Source organism: Suricata suricatta, chromosome 4 (genome assembly GCF_006229205.1).
Source record: "Suricata suricatta isolate VVHF042 chromosome 4, meerkat_22Aug2017_6uvM2_HiC, whole genome shotgun sequence".
NCBI classification, from domain to species: Eukaryota; Metazoa; Chordata; class Mammalia; order Carnivora; family Herpestidae; genus Suricata; species Suricata suricatta.
In genome coordinates, this window is record NC_043703.1 from 9972496 (window position 1) to 9995274 (window position 22779).

At 40.1% G+C, this 22779-nt stretch overlaps 1 protein-coding gene across 3 annotated transcripts in view; it reads left to right on the forward strand.

Moving 5' to 3' along the window:
- Positions 1-22779, forward strand: part of NALCN (sodium leak channel, non-selective) — a 290407-nt gene that overhangs the window by 159549 nt on the left and 108079 nt on the right. For all 3 annotated transcript variants that reach the window (XM_029936476.1, XM_029936474.1, XM_029936475.1), the window contains exons 13-14: positions 6181-6318; positions 20153-20227. In XM_029936476.1, the coding sequence (XP_029792336.1) occupies positions 6181-6318; positions 20153-20227 (213 nt within the window). The remainder of the gene's footprint in view (positions 1-6180; positions 6319-20152; positions 20228-22779) is intronic.

Sequence of the window (22779 nt, forward strand, 5' to 3'; positions counted from 1 at the left end):
GATTGCATTGAATGTGTAGATTGCTTTGGGTAGTAATGATATTTTCACAATATTTATTCTTCTGATCCATGAACAGGGAATGTTTTTCCATGTCTTGCTGTTTTCTTCAATCTCTTTGATAAGTTTTCTATAGTTTTCATCATATAGGTCTTTTACATCCTTGGTCAGGTTTACTCCTAGGTATTTTATGGTTTTTTGTCCAATCATGAATGGGATCAGTTTCTCTATTTCTCTTTCAGCTGCTTCATTTTTGGTGTATAAGAATGCAACTGATTTCCGTACATTGATTTTGTACCCTGCAACTTTACTGAATTCATTGATCAGTTCTAGAAGGCTTCTGGTGGAGTTGATTGGGTTTTCCATGTAGAATATCATGTCATCTGCAAAAAGTAAAAGTTTGACTTTTTCTTTGCTGATTCTGATGCCTTTTTTTTCCTTTTGTTGTCTGATTGCTGATGCTAGGACTTCCAGCACTATGTTAAACAGCAGTGGTGAGAGTGGACACCCCTGTCGTGTTCCTGATCTCAGGGGGAAAGCTCTCAGTTTTTCCCCATTGAGGATGATATTAGCTGTGGGTTTTTCATAAACTGCTCTTATAATGTTTAGGTAAGTTCCTTCTATTCCGACTTTCTCAAGGGTTTTTATAAGAAAGGGTGCTGTATTTTGTCAAATGCTTTTTCTGTATCTATTGACAGGATCATATGGTTTTTATCCTTTCTTTTGTTAATGTGACGGATCACATTGATGGATTTGCGGATATTGAACCAGCCCTGTAACCCAGGAATGAATCCCACTTGATCATGATGGATAATTCTTCTTATATGCTGTTGAATTCGATTTGCTAGTATCTTGTTGAGTATTCTTGCATCTTTATTCATTAAGGATATTGGTCTGTAGTTCTCTTTTCTGGCTGGGTCTCTGTCTGGTTTGAGTATCAAGGTGATGCTGGCTTCGTAGAATGAGTTTGGAAGTTTTCCTTCTATTTCTATTTTTTGGAATAGTTTGAGAAGAAACAGTATTAGCTTTGCTTTAAATGTCTGGTAGAATTCTCCTGGGAAGCCATCTGGCCCTGGGCTCTTATTCATTGGGAGATTTTTGATAACGGATTCGATTTCTTCACTGGTTATCAGTCTATTCATGCTTTAAATCTCTCTCCCTAGGTTTTGTTTGTAAGGTTTTCGCTAATTCCGTGTCTCCTTTTCCTGCTTCCTGAAGTCTGGCCTCTCTTGGTAAAGGCATAGGGGGAAGCGGCACAGTTAAAGAGAAAGACCGAGAGGCCGGAGGGAAAATCTCAGATGTTTGAACGGGGAATGCCAAATTATTAGAGGTCAGATTTGAAGCTTTTGTTGTGGACCAATTAGGGATAGCCTTGGAGTCCAATTTAGTCTCATTTTGGTGGGCTGTGGGCTTAAAAATAGTTTTAGAGCTGTCTCCGGTGTAATTTAAAGTGTTTGTTATAAGAGTCCACAAGGAAATGGCTTCAATCGGTGCCTTTTGGGGCCCCGAGAGGCATAATACTGTCTGATCTCATTTCCTACTTTATTCCAAGTTTTTACATTAATAGTTCCCTCCTCTGGGAACCATGGACATTGCTCTTTTACAATATGTAAAAACTGTGCAACTTGCTGAGGCGATGTCTTGACCCCCTTCTTTGAAAGCATACATCATATTATATCTATACAGAATCCTCTTTCTCTAGACTCCTATGGCTCAAAACTTAATCTATGCTCTTCATATCAATAAAGAGTCCTCTTTCTTTTGACTCTTTATGGCCCAAAGCTTCTCAAGTTCTGACCTACCCACCACTCTACCCCTGCCTATCTCTACAGGGGGGTCTGGGAAATCTTTTTCCTTTACTCACCCTCCTTGTTCTCTATCTAACCATAGAGGGGTCTGCAGCACCCTGGGTGAGATCCTAACCAACCCGAAACATGTAGAACTATTTCAGAGAATATTCCACTTACCTTACCTTTGAAGTGCCTTCTACTCAGGTCCCTGTTCGGGCACCACTCAGAATGCGGGGGACCAGCCCAGGCACCCCAGTCAAAAGGTCCCGAGTAGAAGGTTGATGTTGGCACAATATCTACAAGAAAGAAGACAGACAACGTGAATGGTGGTAAAGCCACCTAAACATTTCTATGAGATTGGAGAATCAGTTTTTCTTAGATTAATCTCAACAAATAAAACAAGGGGATGTTTTGAGGAATTAATACATAAAAGTACATAAAAGACTTCTGCAAACAAGTTTATGGGGAATAGCTAGGAATCCTAACTTTTTAAATTCATTATGATTTTTTAAATTCATTAATCAAATGATTAATTCATTTTAATCATTATTAAAGTGAATGTACAATTGTTAAGCAATTTGGAGATGAGATAGATTGATGGGAAAGAATAAAATTTTAGAAATAGAGCTGAAATTATCTGAGTATTCAGTTTATGATAAGTATTTCAGATTAGTGAAGAAAAGATAGATTTTTCTCAATTATATGTGCTGAGTCAGCTGATCACCTATTAAAACAAAAAATAAGATTAATTCCTATCTCATTTCTTATACCAAAATAAATTCCAGATACAAACTGATTTAAATGGTGACTTCTGGTTCAGCATGTTAAACATAATAAAATAAAGAAATTAAAACTACTTCATCAAAGTATGGGTACCTGTATGTCCAGTCTTTCAGTGACAGAATGTTTTTTAACCTTAGATTAAAAAATAGCAAATTAGACCACATAGAAATTTAAAATTTGTGTTTGCAAAAGTACCACAAGTGGATTGAGGAAAACACCTTAAACATATATGACAGATTAAAGATCAGTTTTCTTATTTTATAAAGAGCTGGTAGAAACCATTAAGGAGGGACGAGAGGTCAACAGGACAGGAAAACGTAGAGACAAGTCACTCAGAGAAAAGAAAGGACTTCCTTCAGCCCTTTGTTCATGTCCCCCTTCTTCACCATCTAAGTCCTACTCATTTTCATCATGACCATCACTTGCCATTACTATCCCCAAACAGTTCTTGCCTCGCCCAAGAGGAATACGTTGGTATTTCTAACTTGCTCATTATAGCTTTACCAGTTCTCACATAGGCCATGTTTTCCCTTTGGCCTTTTCTTAGAGTTGGTCATTTTCATCTTTTTCTACTACTCTTGATTATAAAAGAAACCCCAACACATTAAGCCTTCAGCAACCACTAATAACCCATTTTTAAATAAATACACAACCAGGCTCTTCAAGGGGCACACATTCTGTGGACAACATGAATATAAGTAAGTGTACTTGAGTCACAATTCCAACAATCGTTGGGATTTAAATTTCTGGATAAGACCTCAACAAAACTGACGGAGCACCCCTCATGCAAGGCACAAATTAATTTTCATCCTGTAATTGAAGTATTTCATGGCACCACATTTTGTTGGCTTATTCACAGAAGCAGCTGGAAACATATGAATCGCGTTGTAACAAAGCATTGCTCTCAAATGTAATTCACAGCATCTTACAACATGCACTTTCAGGTGGCTGAGCTGTGCAGAAAGGGTTTTTTTTTTTTCTTCTGAGACTCTGAAAAGACTGGAAGATAACCCCAGTGTTCTTGCCCACATTGCTTATCTGCCAGCAACAGGTTACAGTCCTCTAGCTCCATGTTCCCAAGCATTTACCGAATGTATAATAGCTGAGTATTCATGAAAACTAATGCAGTGGATGAAAACAAATTAATTTGGTTAGTGCCCAAGGCAGTTGAAAGGTATACCTGCATTTTTTGGTCTCTAGGTACCAAGAATACATGTTGGACTTAATCACAAGGTGGCTTGTCATTTTGGGGGAAAGAAATCCATGTCGGGTAAAATTATCTTTATACTGGTAGGTGTGTTGACTCTTCCTTTGTGCTGTTGAGTCCTGAAGACGTACACACACTTTCACACTGGTGACTTCTCATTAAAGAAAATGCAGCAGTCTGATACTTTTATGTGAATTGTCTTTGGAATTTGTGTTCCTTGTCTTTGGATGCAATAAATATTCAACAGAAACACACACAGAAGGAAAAAATAATTGTCCTCAATGATAAGTTTTGGCATACTTAGGAAGTTAAATTGTGCGTTGCAAAATCTGCAGTATTTTTAGGATGAGTTAGGACTAATATTCTCTTAGGCACCCTGGCAAAGAAAATACTCTATTGTCTGTCCTTGGCAATGCTGAGTTCAAGCATCAATAATAACCTACTTCATACTTACATGAACAAAACACATTGTAGAGTAATGAGGCTATAAAAAAATTAACTCAAGGAGATGTTAAGTGTTTCACATATAAACAAAGCAAAAGTGGAAAAACTAATCTCCTAGTACAAGAATCACTTCACTATTAATTGCTCCTTTGCTCAAATGGGTCCTTTGTTCAATGTGCTGGGCATTGAATGTCATACTTCTGAAACAGTTCAAGTGTCCCTAGGAAAGGAAACTGCTAAGAGTGTTTACTGTATGGGGTGCAGCCTGGACAACAGTGGATTCAAGATGTCACTGAACACAGAATGCAATACTTGGAAAAGGACTTTCTTTGTAATCATAATGACTCAGTGGTACTCGTTAGTTGTTGGGGTTTTTTCGAGATTTTTAATCCATTTTTATAAAATCTGAGCTGGCTGGGAGCTCAGGGAACAGCAACAGCTCAGGGTAGGGTGGGATTATCTGCTGGTCCTCGCCTCCCAAGGTCAGGGAGAAGGAGGGCTTCATGGCCACAGTTGCAACTCCTCTCAGGCCCCAATCAATGCTCTTGACTCAAGCAGGGGGAGGGAGTGGAAACAAGGGTGGGGAAGCTCCTGAGGCTCAGACACTGCTTGCTTCTCCCTCCTCCCCATTCCCTTCACTTCCCAGCAGAGCCTGGCTGGCGAGGGGGGGGGGGGTAGAGCAGAGGCCTAGGAGCAGTTGGAAGGAGGTGTGTGGGACAGAGCACCAAGGGGAAGGGGCCCTGGTCCCAAGGGGGTAGGGATCGAGCCCTCCCCCCTGCAGCTCCCCACTGAGTTCACAGCACAGAAAACCCCTCTAGTCCAACAACTCCACGCAGAGGTATATGTGAAGCGACTCTGAGCTAATCACCAATCACGTTTAAGCCTCATTTTCCTTATCTTCTAAAAGAAAAGGGCAGAGTAGATTTTCTGTAGGGTTCATTTTGTCTCTAAGATCCTATCATTGTAACAGAGTTTTTATCTTGGGCCTGTCCATCTTTGTATTATCCTGGACCTTATTTCTGGGAATCTGAGAATCTAATTTACATCTTCATTGAACTAAAGCCTATAAAGACAGTTTTAAAGAGTCCCTAGATTACAATTGTCACTTTCTCCAGACATCATCATAAATCCTCATTACAAGCATTTGTTGACCACTAATGTATGTAAGATACACAGGTCAGAGATGTATGCATAACCATATGTGATAAGAAAAACTTGCAATAATGGAACTAACCAAAGATCTTTGCAGAGAAAGTATGAGTCTTAGCCTGGCTGGATTTTGTTGGAATGCTCTATTTTGTTTATTTTGTTTATTTTTTTTTTTTAGGTCTTGGTCTCTTCCATGGTCTTAACTCTGCACCTTGAAAATAATAAATAAAATCATGAAAATAGGCTTGTCTTTATTAAGTTTCTTGGTATGGCAATACCATTTAGAAATATTTCTTTTCTAATGAGTCTCATGTTTTTAATAGAACTGAAATAATTTGATAGATGGGTACTACAAAAGTAAAATCAAAGCTGTGATTCTCATATGCCTGTAGATAATCAATTGTAATTCACTATAAAAATAAGTTGCACTTGGCAACAGAAAAAAAAATACAATTATCCATAGGAAATATTAAGCTAAACATTAGCTTGCTTGGGGGCAGGGGAAAGAAAATCAAATAAAAAGAGATCCTTTCTTAAATTTTATTTTCTGGACAGTATTTACTATCAACAAGGCTAATGCTAATTTAAGGTGATTATTTTAGTTTTCCACACTGAATAGTTAGATATCAGGCTTTTAGGATCTTTAGTTCTCAGCTGTTTCCCCTCTGTGGAATTAAGGCTGTTCTTCCACCAGCCATTCAGATAGAAATCAGTAATAGTGAGGTCAAAGTCCTCAAACACCACAGACTAGTTTTAAGCTGCATGCAAGCCCACACTGGTGTTAAATGCCTCCATTCTCTTCCTCCACAGGCGTTTATGTCCATGTTCCAGATCCTCACCCAGGAAGGATGGGTGGACGTAATGGACCAAACCCTAAATGCTGTGGGACACATGTGGGCACCTGTGGTCGCCATCTATTTCATTCTCTACCACCTCTTTGCCACTCTGGTGAGTTTAGCATTTCTTCTCCATTCTTTCTTAGTACCGTAGAGGGGTGAGCATCAGTCGATTTCTGTGGCCTATTTTCAGTGTCAAAACTAGAGTCAGAGAACCAATGTAAAGTAGTCCGGCCGAATGATGACTCTTCTGGTCTAAATTTCTATGATTCCAAGTGCTTGAGGAGCTAGATTTAAAGTTTGAGTAAGATTCAGGCTCCATCCTACAAGTGTCTGCCTGAGGGAACACAAGATAAAACATAATGGAAACCGTGTCTCACCATCTCTGAGTGTTCCCAGAACTACGTCAGTATAATTGCTGCTGCTATTGTTATTATTTATCAGGTGGGGACACGCTTTTCCGTTTCACTGCTTCCTTTCCAAAGCTGAGATTAAACCGAAGACAAACTGCAGACCTCAGGGTGCGTTTAGAAGTCAGCTCCATGATTCTGGGCTGTGACTAAAAAGAAACGCTTGGGGAAAATAACGCAGAGCTACAGATATTGTAAAAAGCATCACGAAAACAAAATACCAAAATCCAGAAAAAATTGACTTCTGTCACACAAGGAGAATTTTCTTTTCATTTCCATTAAACAGAAAGAAAAAAGTTGTGAAATGTGGCTGTAATTCTCAGGTCTTTCTAATGGCCAAAGTACAGCTCCTTAAAATAAATGTGTGTGTATTTAAGAAGCAAACTTAGGCTCTGTTACGTTAAAAGTTCCAATGTAAGGACCCAAAATGCTATCCTTCATCAGAAACACATAAAAAAAAAAAAAACTTGCTGTTGTTAAAAAGCAAAACGTTTCATAATTTCATTCCTAATATTTGGAACAACCAAGGTAGGTAATGTAATTACCTTTACAGATGAGGAAACTGAGACTCAGAGGAGTGAAGTAACACACCCAGTGTCACGTACAGTGTAAATGCTGTGTCCCATGTCTTCCTGGTCTCATGGCCTGTGGTCGTGCAGCTACGTTGTTATTTCCTAAGATTGTGAAGTGTAGCATTATCATTGAAAATGTCTTCGTGGAATCAGACTTCTCTCCAAGAACCACTAAAGAAAGACAAATGATGAATGAGTCCTAAGATTCCTTCCAATGACAAATGTGAAGTAAATAGGTGCTTCAGAAACTAGACGTGTTCACGGTTGCATTTGCTAAAGGCAGAGCCTGTCTTTCAGCGTGGAGAACATCTGTCAAAAAGTGTATGGGCTACATTGTTACATGGTGTAAAGTTTTCAGTTCAAACACTATAGTAGTTCTGGCATATTTTACATGGGGTGACTTTTACAATAGGCACAAAAGGAAAGAACCTTCAGCAGGAGGAATGGAGGCCAGGTTTCCGGGAACAAATCTGTCTGTGCTGTGTGGCACTTGGCCTTGAGGGCTTCGCATCCTCCCTTCTGGGACTTTTAGGTCTATGTTATTCATCCATCCATCCATCCACCCATCTGTGAATTCAACTAATGTTTACTGAGTACTTACCCTGTGTTTAAGTTCCATTAAAACTGAGGAATAGCTTGGAGACTATTGATCATGAATTAAAGGTAGGATAGGCAGGATTGAAATCATCTATGTATGGTAATAACCTATCTAATTGTTCTTCTGTGGAAACAATATGCTTGTTTGCTATCCTCATGGCAGATGTTTCACACAGATTTGATCCTTTAGTGAGAGTCTCACACGATATGAAAGCAAGAAGAAAAATGATTCAGCCCAGTAAACTATTTACCAAAGCAGTTTTTCTTCAAGTGAACTACAGAGATCACTAAGATGATGAAATAAAATATTAAATCTGGTCCGTAGACTTCTTGGGCTATCAGAATTTTCCTAATGGGGCTAAAAGCATAACATTAACAGTGGACACTGAAGCACTTCCAAGGACTCCCCCACGTTCACCTGTGCCCCTGGGAGCCCACAGAGCACATCTGGAAAACCCACATGTAATTCTGCGGTTCCAGTCTACTGATTGAAGTATCTGCCCAAAACATCTATTATAACCCTTTCCATTATGATTTTCAAAAAGCAGCTCTAAGTTCAAACTATAAATTGAAATCATTTCTTCTTTTATTCAAAATCTTTCTCAAATCTGTAAAGCAAGGAGGGCACTTGGGTAAAGGAAGGCGGAAGGACCCCGAAGTCTAGATTCAGGTTCTAGCTCCGCTGGTCACTGGATGTGTGACTTCGGGAGAACCAGACAACTTCTCTTACCTCTCTGTCGCGTTGTATCTGAAAATGAGAGTAATAATGCCCCACGTGCCTACTTTCCGAGGTGCCATCTACATGGGACCTGTATTTGGGGGGATGTTTTAGCCGTAGAATAAGAGGATGATCACAGCCATCACCAACACTGAGTTTAAATAAGATGGTGTGTTCATTTAAGTCTATACACTAATAAAGGCTAAAACTTTAATATGTTCAGAAGCCTTTAATTTAAAGAAGTAAAGTATAACTTATCAATTTAAAGCATCATTAATTCCCTTTCCTAGACCGAGTCTTTCTCTGCCTTAATCTTTCCTTCTTTCCCACACCCCTTCTCCCAGATAGCGACTAGGATGTATTTGTTATGATTCTATCTTCCAGTTTTAAATGACATTTTACTGAATTTAACATGCCATTAACTATAGGAAGACTCTTATTTTGCTTAACATTAACAAGAAACAACAATTAAGCTGTACACACAGATGATAAGTTGCATGCCAGTTTCAGGCTGTTAAAATGAAAAAATAAATGTTGTCCTAAAATCAATGAAATGCAGTAGTTTCCCACATATATATGTATCCATCAAAAACATGTAGTGTTTTAAATGTAAGGTTATAATCTGCAACATTTTATGCCATTGGTTTTTAAGATTCATAATTTTCTGTTTGAGAAGCTCTGCTCCAATGCCCTGATGGCCGTCCCCAGGAGAAATGTCCCTGTCCACTTCTCTTGCTGCTATGACCACACACCATGCCGAGGCCAAGTCATATTTGATCACTGTTTCCCTCCTTCAGATCATTAGCAGCAGCAGTTTTCAGAGTAAATGGGATCAAACTCTACACACATTCCCCAAATACTGTTTTTGAAATCTTTCTACTCTAATGCACATAAAGTTCATCAGTATATATAGTCATGAATATATGGACTATGACCAACTGCCATATTTGTTTATCGGTCCTTCCTGGTGGATATTTAGGTTGTTTTCCAACGTTTTGCTCTTGTAATGTTGCAACTAATACATGTGTACATTGTGTCCACGTGTGGGAGTGTTTCTCTAGGCTACATGCCAGAAAGTAGAATTCCGGATCCTGGATCCTGCCCAGATGGCTCTGGACTGTGGGTCTATGAGCCCATATATCAAATCTGGTCCACAGGCTTTATTTATACAGCCCTTGTGCACAGGGGAGGTTTGTGCAGTTTTAAATCACTATATAAGTAGGCACAGAATATCATCAGTGTCGCCTCTTGGCCCTCAAAGTCTAAACTAGTTACTGTGTGGACCTTACATTTGCTGAGCCGTGTTCAGGGGGCAAGCTCTACTAATTCACCCTCCCGAGCGCTATAGTTGAGAATCTCCGTGTTCTTCCGTCCTCAGGTATAGTTGATGGTGTTGGGCGTGAGATTTGACGATATGAAGAGTTGGATGGTAATACCCCTCAGCCTTAGGCTTGCATTTTTGCATTTCAGTAATTGTTGATAAGAGAGAACTTCTTCATATGCCTACTGGCCATCTTTGTGACTCCCCCAATTGTACTGTAAGCCTTATTCTAAAGGCTAGGTGGTCTTTTTGAAATGCATTTGTTGGAGTACTACATATCCTGTGGGACAGTAGTTCCTGACTCCTGTAGGAGTTGCAAATTTCCTCTATTAGGCAGCATTTTGTTATTTCCATTTGTCTCTGATTGCTTTTGACATGATTAAAACCATCCATTTTTCACTTACGGTCAATATTTACTCTGGACTCATGCTTAGGAAATTCTTTCTCACCCTGAGGTAGGAAAAATATTCTCCTCTGTCTTCTAATTATTTTAAATTTCTGGTCTTTAAGGAATCTTAGCCTACTGCTTGCATTTAGTGTGAGCCAGATAAAACACACAGCTGCAAGAAAACTCAAATTGATTTTTGTCAACCAGATTCATGCGAAGTGTTGTAAGCTTTGAGATATTTGGTTGGGTCCTCCGATTATGAAATCTAAAGCCAAAAGTACAACTACTTAGATTTTTTTAATTTAAAAAATTTTTAAGTTTATTTATTTATTTTGAGAGAGACAGAGCGAGAGTAAAAAGAGAGAGAGAGAATCCCAAGCAGGCTCTGCATGGTCAGCATGAAGCCCAATGTGGGGCTCAAACCCATGAGCCACGAGATCATGACCTGAGCTGAAGCCAAAAGTCAGACAGATACTTAACCAACTGAGCCACCCAAGCGCCCCTATACATGATTTTTTTTTAAATGAGAACTAATTAATTCAGTGAAAGAAAGCACTCCTCGTGACACTAAACCTGAGTGTCACTTTCATACTATACTTCCCAAGAAGTCTTGGGACCGAAGTCACTTCCCCAGTTCACTGGAGATTTTGCCTAAAATGTGATCAGCAGCTGCTCTGCTTTTCTGGACATCCTCCAACCCACAGTCACTATGACAGGCTCTACATGTTAGCCCAAATCTGATTTAGCCCAGTTTTCCTTAATCTCAACTGCTATGCCTAAGTTCTAACCTACATCCTGGCCAGCTTGGGAAAGAGCTCATTCCCTCCCCTCTTTGACCTTACACTTAGTACAGAAGTAAGACTAGTAAGCACAGGCCAACCAACCAACCAACCAACCAACCAACCAATAAATCCTGTGATTTCAGACCTAACGATACAAGTGACAAAAGGCTGTGGCTTGCATTCTATTCGTGCCCACGTAAAGAAACTCCTGACTCCCTTTCATTCCAGCCCTACGTGATCTGAAATAGTTAAAATAATGGCAGTAAAACAGCTGGAGACAGTCTGAAGATTGACAGATAAAATATGTGGATGGAAGCCCTAGGCCTGTGTTAAATATGCATCCCATCCCCTTAAAATCCTAACGCTTGTAAGTTAAAAATCTCTATTCCATAAGCCTGTCTTTAGGCTTGAACTTAAAGTGAGCATTTTCTTAAATTGTATGTTTCTTTTTGCAAAATACTACAAAGCATTTTAAGCCAAATGAGAAAGAAATGTCCACATAAATATATACGAGCTCTGACTTGTTTTTTACCCACACTGGCCAAGCGGGGCTGCGCAAGCCTGGGAGTCCCTGATTTAGTCTTTTCAAGGACAGGCATATGCCAGGCAGCAAAACAAGAGAAAAAAATGTTTGGCTGCAGTTTGTTCTGGAATAAAAAACAGCAGGCTATTCCATCGCCCCCTGGGGGCACCAATTTGTCAGCCCACAATGAAAATCAAGCTTAAGTGTAGAGCAAATACATATTCATAGCCATTACCTATTGTCTCTTTAAAATGTCTCTCTCATCCGCAAGGTATTTATTCTGTATTTCTGTCCTGGCTGATTGTGGTTTGCCCAGTGCTTGTGAAATTCATCTTTCTCCCCCACATTTGCCAATGATTAGGGGATAAGGACTATTGAAGACTTATCCAGTTGAAAGACTTTTTTTTTTTTTTTTGCTCAGTGTTTTTCCCTTTACTATTGTTTCAAAGGAAAGCCCTGTGATGTGAATGCTGAAAGAGAGAAAATGTAATTAAGCGTTCATTGTGGATAGTCTTTTTGTTACCTTTGAAGTGCTTAAATTAACACAGCAATCTCTTGATTTTGCTTCTGTAGCGGCAGCTTTCTGAGAATAGTCATATTTTGCTAACAAAAATGGCATTCCAAAGTGTAAATTAAATAACTTGATTTTATAGAATTCATTTAAAAGTGCATCTGTGTTGAACGTATCCCATTTTACATTGTTCTGATTGCATTTGACTTTTTGTTGACCTGTGTAAAAAACGAGATTGTTTCCAACGGCAGCTTGTGAGACAATTTAGGATAGTGTGATTCTAAATGGTAAAAAGCGAAAAGAAATACACAGGATTACGGGGTGTGGACTGGGTGCCTGCTGTGCTCCTATTGTGTGCTCGAAAATAATTTTTTAAAAAGGAATTATTAATAAAAGTTCACTGTAGAGAAAGATATGAGAGTAGAGGTGACATTTCAGCTAATGGGCTATTGTTAAGCTGCATAATAAGGAAAAGAAAGTAGTAAAAGTAAACTTTAAAGAAATGGGGAGGGAACGGGGGATTGTGGAGGACCAGCACAGGACTGTATGTGGGGTTAGAGAGAATGCAAAACAGAGGTAGACATTCTCAGCCAAGAAAACCCACTCAGAAAATGGTAAGACCACCCTCTGTCCAAACAAACCCTGACTTTCAGTAGTCTGAGTCATGCTGACCCAAAACTTGAGTCTCTGGTAGAGAGGAGACCCCTGGTGTGCTGGGCAAGATGGTCCTGTCACCTCAAAACCAGAGGCAATAATGATCCAGGGAAGACACCTGCTTCTGGAATTTATTGAATTGTACTGAAACGTGCCCTGGGTAAAAGGAAGGAAAACAGATTAATTGACTGTGGTTGAATGTATAAAACTTAAACCATAGCAAATACCTAGCAAACCCTTAGCTCAGGAGAATCTGGCTTTTTCAGTAGATTGTAAGGAGTGAGAGCAGTCGTTAGAGAAGGAGAGAGAGGCCATAGGATGTAACGGTAGCTGAAGACCGATTAAGACACTGGGGCAGGAGCCAGATGGAACCCGGAAATGGATGCTTTGAAATCCACTAAACTAGAAGGTCAAAAATCTCACTAGTATGTTGGTATGTCATTCATGAAAACTAGGAACGAGATTGGACAGCCTCCCGGAGATTTAATACATGGCATTTTCCCCACTTAAGGTATTGTCGATGCTAAAAATATCTTGAGAATAGCCATTATAATCTGAGCAAACTAGAAGAATTCGGTACCTGTGATAGTTATTCTACACTTTTTCATTAAAATTGGTGATTTGTATTGTATCACTATTGCTCATAAATAAGGAAGTAGGAGGATTACATCAGCTGTATATTACATAGTAGAATAAATACTTGTGTTGCTAATTAATATGATGAATTTTATATAGCTCTGTTAAAAGTAGCTGGTAGCCAATGCCTAAAAAAATATATATGAACTTCTTTTTCTAAAGCATTGAACAAAATACATACTACCGGGTTGAAATTATCTGTGTGCCCTAACAAAGCTCAAGAGGAAATGAAAGGATAGACCATTGGCCTCTTTTGCCCCTGAAAGCTTTCACTCAAAAAATTGTGATGTAGTATTCCATGCCACGTTATACATTCAGCTATTATGTAAATGTAGATATTTTTAAAAAGTCAATAAAGCAGAGCGGGTTAATTGCATAATTTAGAACTGGCCAAGTGTAATGGTAAAAATGTTCCATGGATTTGAGGAGGCGCTTGTGACTCAGGGTGGTGAGTCCCTGTAAAAACTATTCTGGCAATAACCTTTTAATATACACCTGTGAATCACACATATTGGCTACGGAAAACCTTCTGGCACAGCGCAGGCGGCTCCTATGGGTAAAGACTGACTGAAAATAAGATTCAGACATCAATGGAATGGTTTCAGATTCCTCATAAGCATTGCCTCAGCTTTCTATAAAAACGGAACCAAAAAAAAAAAAAGTGGGAGAATTGGGAACTGTTCTTGCTTCCGGAATTAGGATTTGTCCCCCACTCCTGTGACTTGGGCCGAGGCGGAGGGCGCAGAATAGCCGACACCCAGATCAGTGTCCCACTCAGCCCAACTATGCACAGCACCGCGTCTGTAGGGAAACAATGTCTCGCTGACAATGTGAATTAAATGTGTCAGGAGCTAAGCTGCCACCCTCCCTTCGCTTCTGTTTCTTCATCACAGTGGCTATTGCCACCTTAGTGGAGTCTGAGAAAAGAACCACAAAGTAATTCTCACCTCCTGGCATCGACCCCAGCTAAGCCCTGCCTCTCCCGCACCTTCTATTTCCATTCCATACAGCAATCAAAGCCAGACTTCTGGTCACCTCACACTCTAAGGGCCAAGTCGCCACCTTGTCACAGTGCTTGGCAACAAGAACCCGGCTAAAAGTCCATGTCCAAGTGGAGTTTCGGGAGGAAGCACAACCTTCATCTAGATTTTTCACTACAGATTCCGCATGCGCCAACATGTCGTCAGGTTAACGAAGCGGCGACCCCCCAACAAAGATATGCGCTGAATGAACTTAGGTTTAGTGACAGTTGGAAGTAAACTTTCCACTGTCTCCTCCGTTATTCTTGAATTTGTTGCCCAGCCCCCTCCCAGCTGCTCCCTTCTGTAGGTGTGGGCCTTTCACTCCTCACAGCCCTTTCATCGGGGTTGCTGGCAAAGCCAAAGCTTCTACGTTTTGAGTCTTGCCTTCTCTCTACCCTGAAAACTTAACTCCCATCTGCATGGGAAGGAGAAACCACAGCCAGAATCCCACATCTGTCTCTTGGTCTTGCTCTGTGAGTAGATTTTCTCTCTCTCCTCCAGGAAGAATGTATAAAATGACTTTTTTTTTAAGTAACAAAACTTCATATAGCCCTTTGTCAAACTGTACTTTATGCTGTATAGTTACTATTTGGGTTTTTTTTTAATGTTTTATTTATTTATTTATTTTTGAGAGAGAGAGAGAGAGAGAGAGAGGGTAGTGGAGGGTCAGAGAGAGAGGGAGACACAATCTGAAGACAGCTCCAGGCTCTGAACTGTCAGCACAGAGCCCAACGCGGGGCTCAAACCCACAAACCGTAAGATCATGACCTGAGCTGAAGCTGACTGAGCCACCCAGGCGCCCCTGTATAGTTACTATTTGAATGAACCAATTTATTTTTTTTTATTTTTTAATGTTTTATTTATTTTTGATAGAGAGAGAGCATGAAAGGGGGAAGGGCAGAGAGAGAAGGAGACACAGAACCAGAAGTAGGCTCTAGGCTCTGAGCTAGCTGTCAGCACAGAGCCTGACACGGGGCTCAAACCCACGAACGTGAGATCTGACCTGAGCTGAAGTCGGAGGCTTAACCGACTGAGCCACCCAGGCACCCCTGAATGAACCAATTTAAAATAACTACATTATGCATTAAAAATTGCATTTGGGAGGAAAAATTTAACAGAGAGGATGCTAATGTCATCACTTAGTGATTATCACAGCCTCCCTCTCATACCTTCCAACCTCCCAACCTCCCTTGGTAGCGTTTGGGCCAACTGCCACCCCTCCATCCTACCTCTCTGGCCTCTGGCGACAGTATTTTGTGGAACATCACTGCTCACCAGGCCCCTGATAAGCCCCATTCCCCCAAGGCCTTATCTTTGCTCAGACCTCCTGGAAATCAACTCTCATAATTCTCTTCCTGCCAGAGTCGTCTTTTCTCCTTAGTATCTTGACATCTTGGTGGCACAGGGTTGGACCCGATCAGTGCCTCACAATCTTAAATAAGTAGCATTCAGAAGACACACTGAGGCCCATTGGCCCAAATCAGCTCCCAGAAATCTAAATGCTCAGATGGCACAGAACTAAATGTGTGACCATCTCATTGGACTTAGTTTCCAGTCAGCAGTCTTCACATTTGTATGAGCCCCACTCTCAACCCCCACCCCTACTTTTCTTCATGTTCCTCCTTTCTGAAAAGGAAGAACATTTTCCAAGGTGGAGCTTCAGGGAAGCAGGGGGCTGCGGCATAGGGTGGCAGCCACACTCAGGGGCAGCAGCGGTATCGGTGCCAACCTGGATGTGTTCAGCCTCATGATTTGGCTCCCGCTTCTCATCAGAATTTGGCAGGAGGTAGCCGTCCTGGAGGCCCCACATGGACGAGGGGTGGCCTGCACAGAGTTGGAGATCCAGAAAGTTCTGGGAAGAGAGGGGAGGCCTGAGAGAGCCTCAGGAACAAGTCTCTCTCAGTTCCCACCTGGAATGGAAGAACTTCCCAAGTTTCCTGAGAGTTGAGAGCCAGTGCATAGGAACATTAGTGTAAGAACAATGTCACAAGCTGGAGTCTAGGTGGAGAGTAGAAGGGCTTGGATGGTGACCCCCCAAAAGATACGTCCACCTCCTAACTCCCAGACCTGTGAGTTTGGCCTTATTTGGAAAAAGGGTCTTTGCAGATGTAATTAAATTAAGGTTCTTGAGCTGAAACATCCTGGATTATCCAGGTGAGCCCTAAATCCAATGACAAGTGACCTTACAAGAAACAAATGAAGACAAGACACAGGAAGAAAGAGAAGACCACCTAAAGACAGGTGGAGGCTGGAGTAATGCCGTCACAAGCTAACGAACACCTGGCGCCCCGGGAAGATGGAAGGCAAGGTCCATCCTCCCTCAGATCCCCTAGAGGGAGTGTTGTCCTGCTGACAACCTGATCTTGGACAACGGGTTCCAGAACAATTATAGAATACACTTATGTTGTTTCTAGCCACTAAGCTTATGCAATTCATTCCACAGCCCTAGGACACTAACACACAGGTGTCACTGAGATTCAGATCTTAGCAGTAGCTACAGGAGCTGAGGTGGTGACCAATTCAGCAGAGGCCAGAACAAGCACCATCACTGTCCCAGAAAGTGGACAGAGGACAGGCCACATGGCCACAGCAGACCAGATCTATTGAGAAGCACATCCTTGACCTCCAACCAGCAAAAGGAACATTTATTCAAATGTAACTGAGTTTTAAAGGACCAAATTGAATTGATATAGCAAGATGCAGCTGTCAGCCATTAACACAAATGGAGGGTTTATGGACTAAATTCAATTCATGTGTAGAAATACCAAGAAAATTATTTTAGTTTTTGCATATCTAAGCTTATGCCTGTATATTTCATACAGGCTGCACCAAACCACAGGATGGTCGAGAGAAGATTAAATGAAAAAAGGGATAGCAGCTATTCATTGAGTTATTGCTTTTATTATCCTAATGTTTCACAGATGAGGGCCCTGCAACTCAGTGTCTGTCTGGGTACCTGAGGTCTCCCACCACAGTGCTCTTTCTACCAGGTCACCAACCTACAGCAACTCAGTTGAATTGTGAAGTTCATAGCAGTGAGCTCAATATCATATTTATAATTCCTGACCAAGCAGTGTCTGACACATGGATAGAGCCCAATCAACTGCTTGTCAAATTTAATAGAATATCAGAACCTCACTATCCTTACGTAGCCTGCCATCTGTCTGGTGTTGGGAAAATCATTAAAAATGAAATATCCTGCCAACCCAGGAAATATCTCCATCAAGGTAGACAAGAACGAAAACTGTTTTATTATTGAATAAGCACTATGCCAGACGGCAGTGAGCATCATGGGCAACCCACTGAAGGGACCACAAAGACAAAGCAATTTCACCCTGTGTACATATGGCCACATTACACTTGTGTTTTCAAGATGAAAATCGCTAGCCTCACGTAAGAAGACTTGACAGCATCATTTATTAACAGAGTTCCCCCTAAATTCACCTGGTAATTAGGTGGCCATCTGTGAGATGGTAGCTAATTACCTTTATTAGAAGAAAAAGAAAACTTCTCATATCTTCAAGACAAGTAGGTACTTTCGCATTGTGGAGCCAGGTTGCCAAGTGACACTCCCACTGCCCGTGCCCCCCACCCTGAAGATGGGAGAAGGAGATGATAGATAGGGTGCTGGCTGGCTGGGGTTTATATGTCAACGCAGCCACCCCCTTCCAAGAAAACCATTCCTGGGTTGTAAAATTAGTGCTGTGTATACATCAAAGGGGAGAGGAAGAATCTACAAAGACACGTTTTCTAAAGGAAATGCTCTAAGAAAAAGGAGAACAGTCACTTTTATCATCAAGGAATTTTTTTTCTTTCTAGATTTGTATTTGTCCTTTAGTGGGGAGAGAGGAAAACTGGTTACATTGGACAGAGCCAAGCCTGCTTCAGTGCCCGATGAATAATAGAAACGGTGTAGGATGGCACTTTCTCCAGGCAGGAGACCTTCAGGGGGTCGTCTCTGAATTTTGAGTGAGATTGTAGGGGAAGGTCGACTCCTCATCTGATATTGCTATTGATGAAAATATCAAGGTCAGGCAAGGGGACTAAACTTGGAGGGAACTGTGAATGGTCCTGTCGAGAATAATGTCTGGTTAGAGGAAGACTGAATAGATCTGTGCCCGGATGCCCACGGTGTGGCAGGCCTGGTGACATCAGTAAAAACCTGTCATCAAGATGATTCTGTGTCTTAAGTTCTGGTAGGATCCCAAAGGCCATGGCTTTTAAACAGAAGGGTATTGGCACTTCTCTCAAGCCAAGCATACACTGTCAAAATTTAATAGTATTTGGAAGCTTTTTTCTCCTTGTTATATACCCATGGAACTTAGAAAAGAGCTAGCTATTAACTTTTGCATAATAAATCTCTCTGGTACTTAAAAGTCATGACTGAATTGCCTTAACTTTTTTACCTTCCTGCTTCACCCTCTAATATTAACAAATGGAAATAATTTCTTAAGAGGGAAATTGAAAGGAGGTACATAAATTAGGAATGAAAAAGATTATCAAATGAATGTGGAACTTTAGAGAATTCAAACTTGAAAAGGGACTAAAAATTAAATATTTTTTTGAAATTCTACTTTTTTGTTGCTTTCTTTCAATTTAATTTACCCATTCCAAGAAATGTATGCCTTTTTTTTTTTGTTTGTGAAAAGTGGAAAAATACAAAGACAAGGGGTAAAGACTTTTTTTACACAAAGGCAGATACCATTACCATCTCTAAAGTACCTCCTTCTAGCATTTTCTCTATTGTTCTTCTTTGTTCCTTGTTGCACTTCTACCATATATACTGTTATTTAATGTTGTAACGTGAGCATTTTTTCAGTACTATTAAAATCCCTGAGTGCATTAGTTATCTATTGCTGTATAATAAATTATGAACCATTTAAGAGCTTACAACAGTAAACATTTATTTCTCACATTTTCTATGGGTCAGGAATCTGGGACAGGCTGAATTGAGTGTTTCCAGCCCAGAATGTCTCCTGAGTTTGGAGGCAAGATATTGATGGGGCTGCAGTCGACCAAAAGCTTGGCAAGAGCTGCAGGATCCGTTTCCAAGATGGATCACTCACATGGCGGGAGGTCTCCAATCACCACCCCAGGGACCTCTCTGTAGGGCTGCTTGTGCGTCATGGTGCCTGGCTTCCACCAGAGTGAGTGATCCAATGGAAAGCAAGCTGAACCCACAATGTCTTTCCTCACCTAGTCTACACGATCTACTGTTCTACAGTCCTACACGATCATTTCCGTAACCCATATGATAGACCAGCCATATTCAACTGGGAAGGAGGGTCACAAGAGTGTGAACACCAGGGGGCGCTCTTGGAGACCAGCACGACGGGAATCTTTAATGGCTGTGTGATGTTTGTAATAGAGGTCTGTATAATCGTATTATCTATTTATGTAAGGTTAGATGCTATTTCTAGTATTTCATCATTACAGTTAACTCTCTATCAAGCACCTTTGTAATATAAAGCTTTTTATTAATACTCCAAATTATTTTCTTTGGATATAGCCTCAGAAGTGGGACTGTTGAGTACTAAAAAATATTTCTTAATTTCCATTTTAAATTGGTTTCATAAAGCAAATTAATATTTTATATTATTTAAGTTAGCATATGCATTGCCTTTAACATATTTGCGATAAATACCTTAAAATTCCTATGCAGTGCTTCACAACTACATGTTTATTTTTCATTTAATGCATTCTACATAGTGCAATTTTTTAGGTAGATATTCTATAGCATATATATATATATATATACTATTTTGATACTTACGGCATGTGGGTTTTTCATTGTTATTTGACCATTTTATAGATCCTCCTGAGTTTGTTTGTTGCTGTTATTTTGGACAACTTAGAACTTGATGAAGATCTAAAGAAGCTTAAACAAGTAAGTAATGTGTGGGGAGTTCTTTAAATCTGAATTTTTAAAAAATGAGGGTAGAACATGTGCTTACAGACAATGTTGTAATAGAGCTTCAAAGTAAGAAAAATAGATTTTAATAAATTAAGGCAGTCTGTGTTGGCAGAATTTTCTTTTGTCTAACTTTTATCCATTATCAGAAAAGAAGGTTTCCTTTGCTCTCTGATTATTTTAGGAACATTTTTATATTACTGTTTTGAGTAAAAGTCAGATGCACATACTATAGGAAATTCGACTGATGACTGTTCTCCTGCCATTACATAAAGGCTGTTTGAAAATGAAATGCCTCAGGGCCAGATTGCCATTTTGCATAATTACGTGTAATACTCTTGATCATCATCATAAAAATATTAAGCATCAACTTGCCTGACCTCTAGACACTAAAAGAAAATTTAGTCCTGGTGCCCATAATCATTATAAGAAATGGAGTAGAATAAATGATCCACTGTGTGCCCAGTTATGTATGAAAACAGATTGGATGTTATGGCATCGATAATCATCTGCCCAAAATGGAAATGCAAACGTGTGAAGGTTGTATGGCTGATGGTAGAAAGGTGACAGGCATGATGGACCATTCTCAGAGTTTCTGTTACTTGGAAGATACCTGGCATACATATTTGGCTCTACCCAAGACTAGAGACCCTTTGAGAAGTAGAGTTGGTGTGAGTAAAGGTCACTGGATATGATTTTTTTTATCACAATATAGTTGGCATTCAGTGTTTTATTAATTTCAGGTGTGCAGCATAGTTCTATACATTGTGCAATGCTTACCATGAGTGTAGTTACCATCTGTCAGCACACAAAACTAATATACTATTATTGAATATATTCCCTATGCTCTACTTTTTATCTTCATGGCTTTACAACAGGAAGTTTGTGCCTCTAAATCTCCTTTACCTATTTTGCCCTTCCTCCGCCCCTCAGCCACCACCAGTTTGTTCTCTGTGTTTATGTATCTATTTCTGGTTTTTTGTTTGTTCCTTTGCTTTGTTTTTTAGCTTCCACATATAAGTGAAATCATATGGTATTTGTCTTTCCCTGTCTAACTTTTTTCACTTAGCATAATACCCTCTGGAACCATCCATATTGTCACAAATGGCAATCTCATCCATTTTTGTACCTGAGTAATATTCCATTGTGTATATATGACGTCTTCTTTATCCATTCATCTATTGATGGGCTGCTGGATTTCTCCCATATTTTACCTATTGTCAACAGTGCTGCAGTGAGCATAGGGGTGCATACATGTTTTCAAATTAGTCTTTTTGTTTTATTTGGGTAAATACTCAGTAGTGGAATTACTAGATCATATGGTAGTTCTATTTTTAAATTTTTGAGGAACCTTCATACTGTTTCCCAGAGTGACTGCACCAGTTTGCATTCCTAAAAACAGTACACAGGGTTCCCTTTCTCCAACCTTGTTGTTTCTTGTGTTTTTTTAATGTTAGCCATTCAGACAGTCGTGAGGTGATATCTCATTGTACATGTCCTTGATGATGAGTGATATTGAGCATCTTTTCATGAGTTGGCCGTCTTCTTTAAAAAAATGTCTATTCAGTTTCTCTGGCCATTTTAAAAACCAGATTATTTGTTTTTGGAGAGGGTATTGAGTTGTATAAGTTCTTTCTATATTTTCTATTTAACCCTTTATTGGATGGATCATTTGCAAATATCTTCTCCCATTCAAGGGGTGCCTTTTCATTTTGTTGATGATTCCTCTTCCCATGCAGAAACATTTTAGTTTGATGTAGTCCAATAGTTTATCTTTGCTCTTGTTTCCCTTGCCCGAGGAGGGAGATAAGATATGCTTGCATCATGCTCCCCAGAAGTGCAAGAATAATAATTGAGATATTAACAAAGAACTAAGACTAGAAAACCAGTCTTAACTGGAATACAGGAAGGCCTTACACATTCAGAATTTTCAAATTGCATCTGAGGTGTTTTTTTTAATGTTTATTTTTGAGAGAGAGAGAGAGAGAGAGAGTAAGTGCACAAGCAGGGGAGGGGCAGGAAGAGACAGAGACACAGAATCAGAAGCAGGGTCCAGGCTCCAAGCTGTCAGCACAGAGCCTGATGTGGGGCCTGAACCCACAAACCATGAAATCATGACCTGAGCCAAAGTCAGACACTTACCCGTCTGAACCACCCAGGTGCCTCTGAGTTGTCTATATTTTAGTGAAAGCAAAGGCAAATCTCTTTAAATGGTTTTGTTGTCATTTGCATATCCTAAACTCACTTGAGGCATTTCATCCTTTTATTTTTATCTCCAAAGTGTGCTTTTAACCAAGGGTAGTCGACAAAAGAAAAGATATATATTTGATAAAAAAGATGCCCACTGTGAGCCTGTCAAGGAAGGATTTAAGTGCTTTCCTATGCTTCAGCTACACAAGCAAAATGGCCCTCTAGGCATAGTGGAAATGATTTCTTCCAGATCTTTCCAGTTGGTAGCAACAGTGACAGATTATTCAAACGAGAGCCAGGAACTTCTCTCACGCCACTGACACAAATGCTTTACGCAG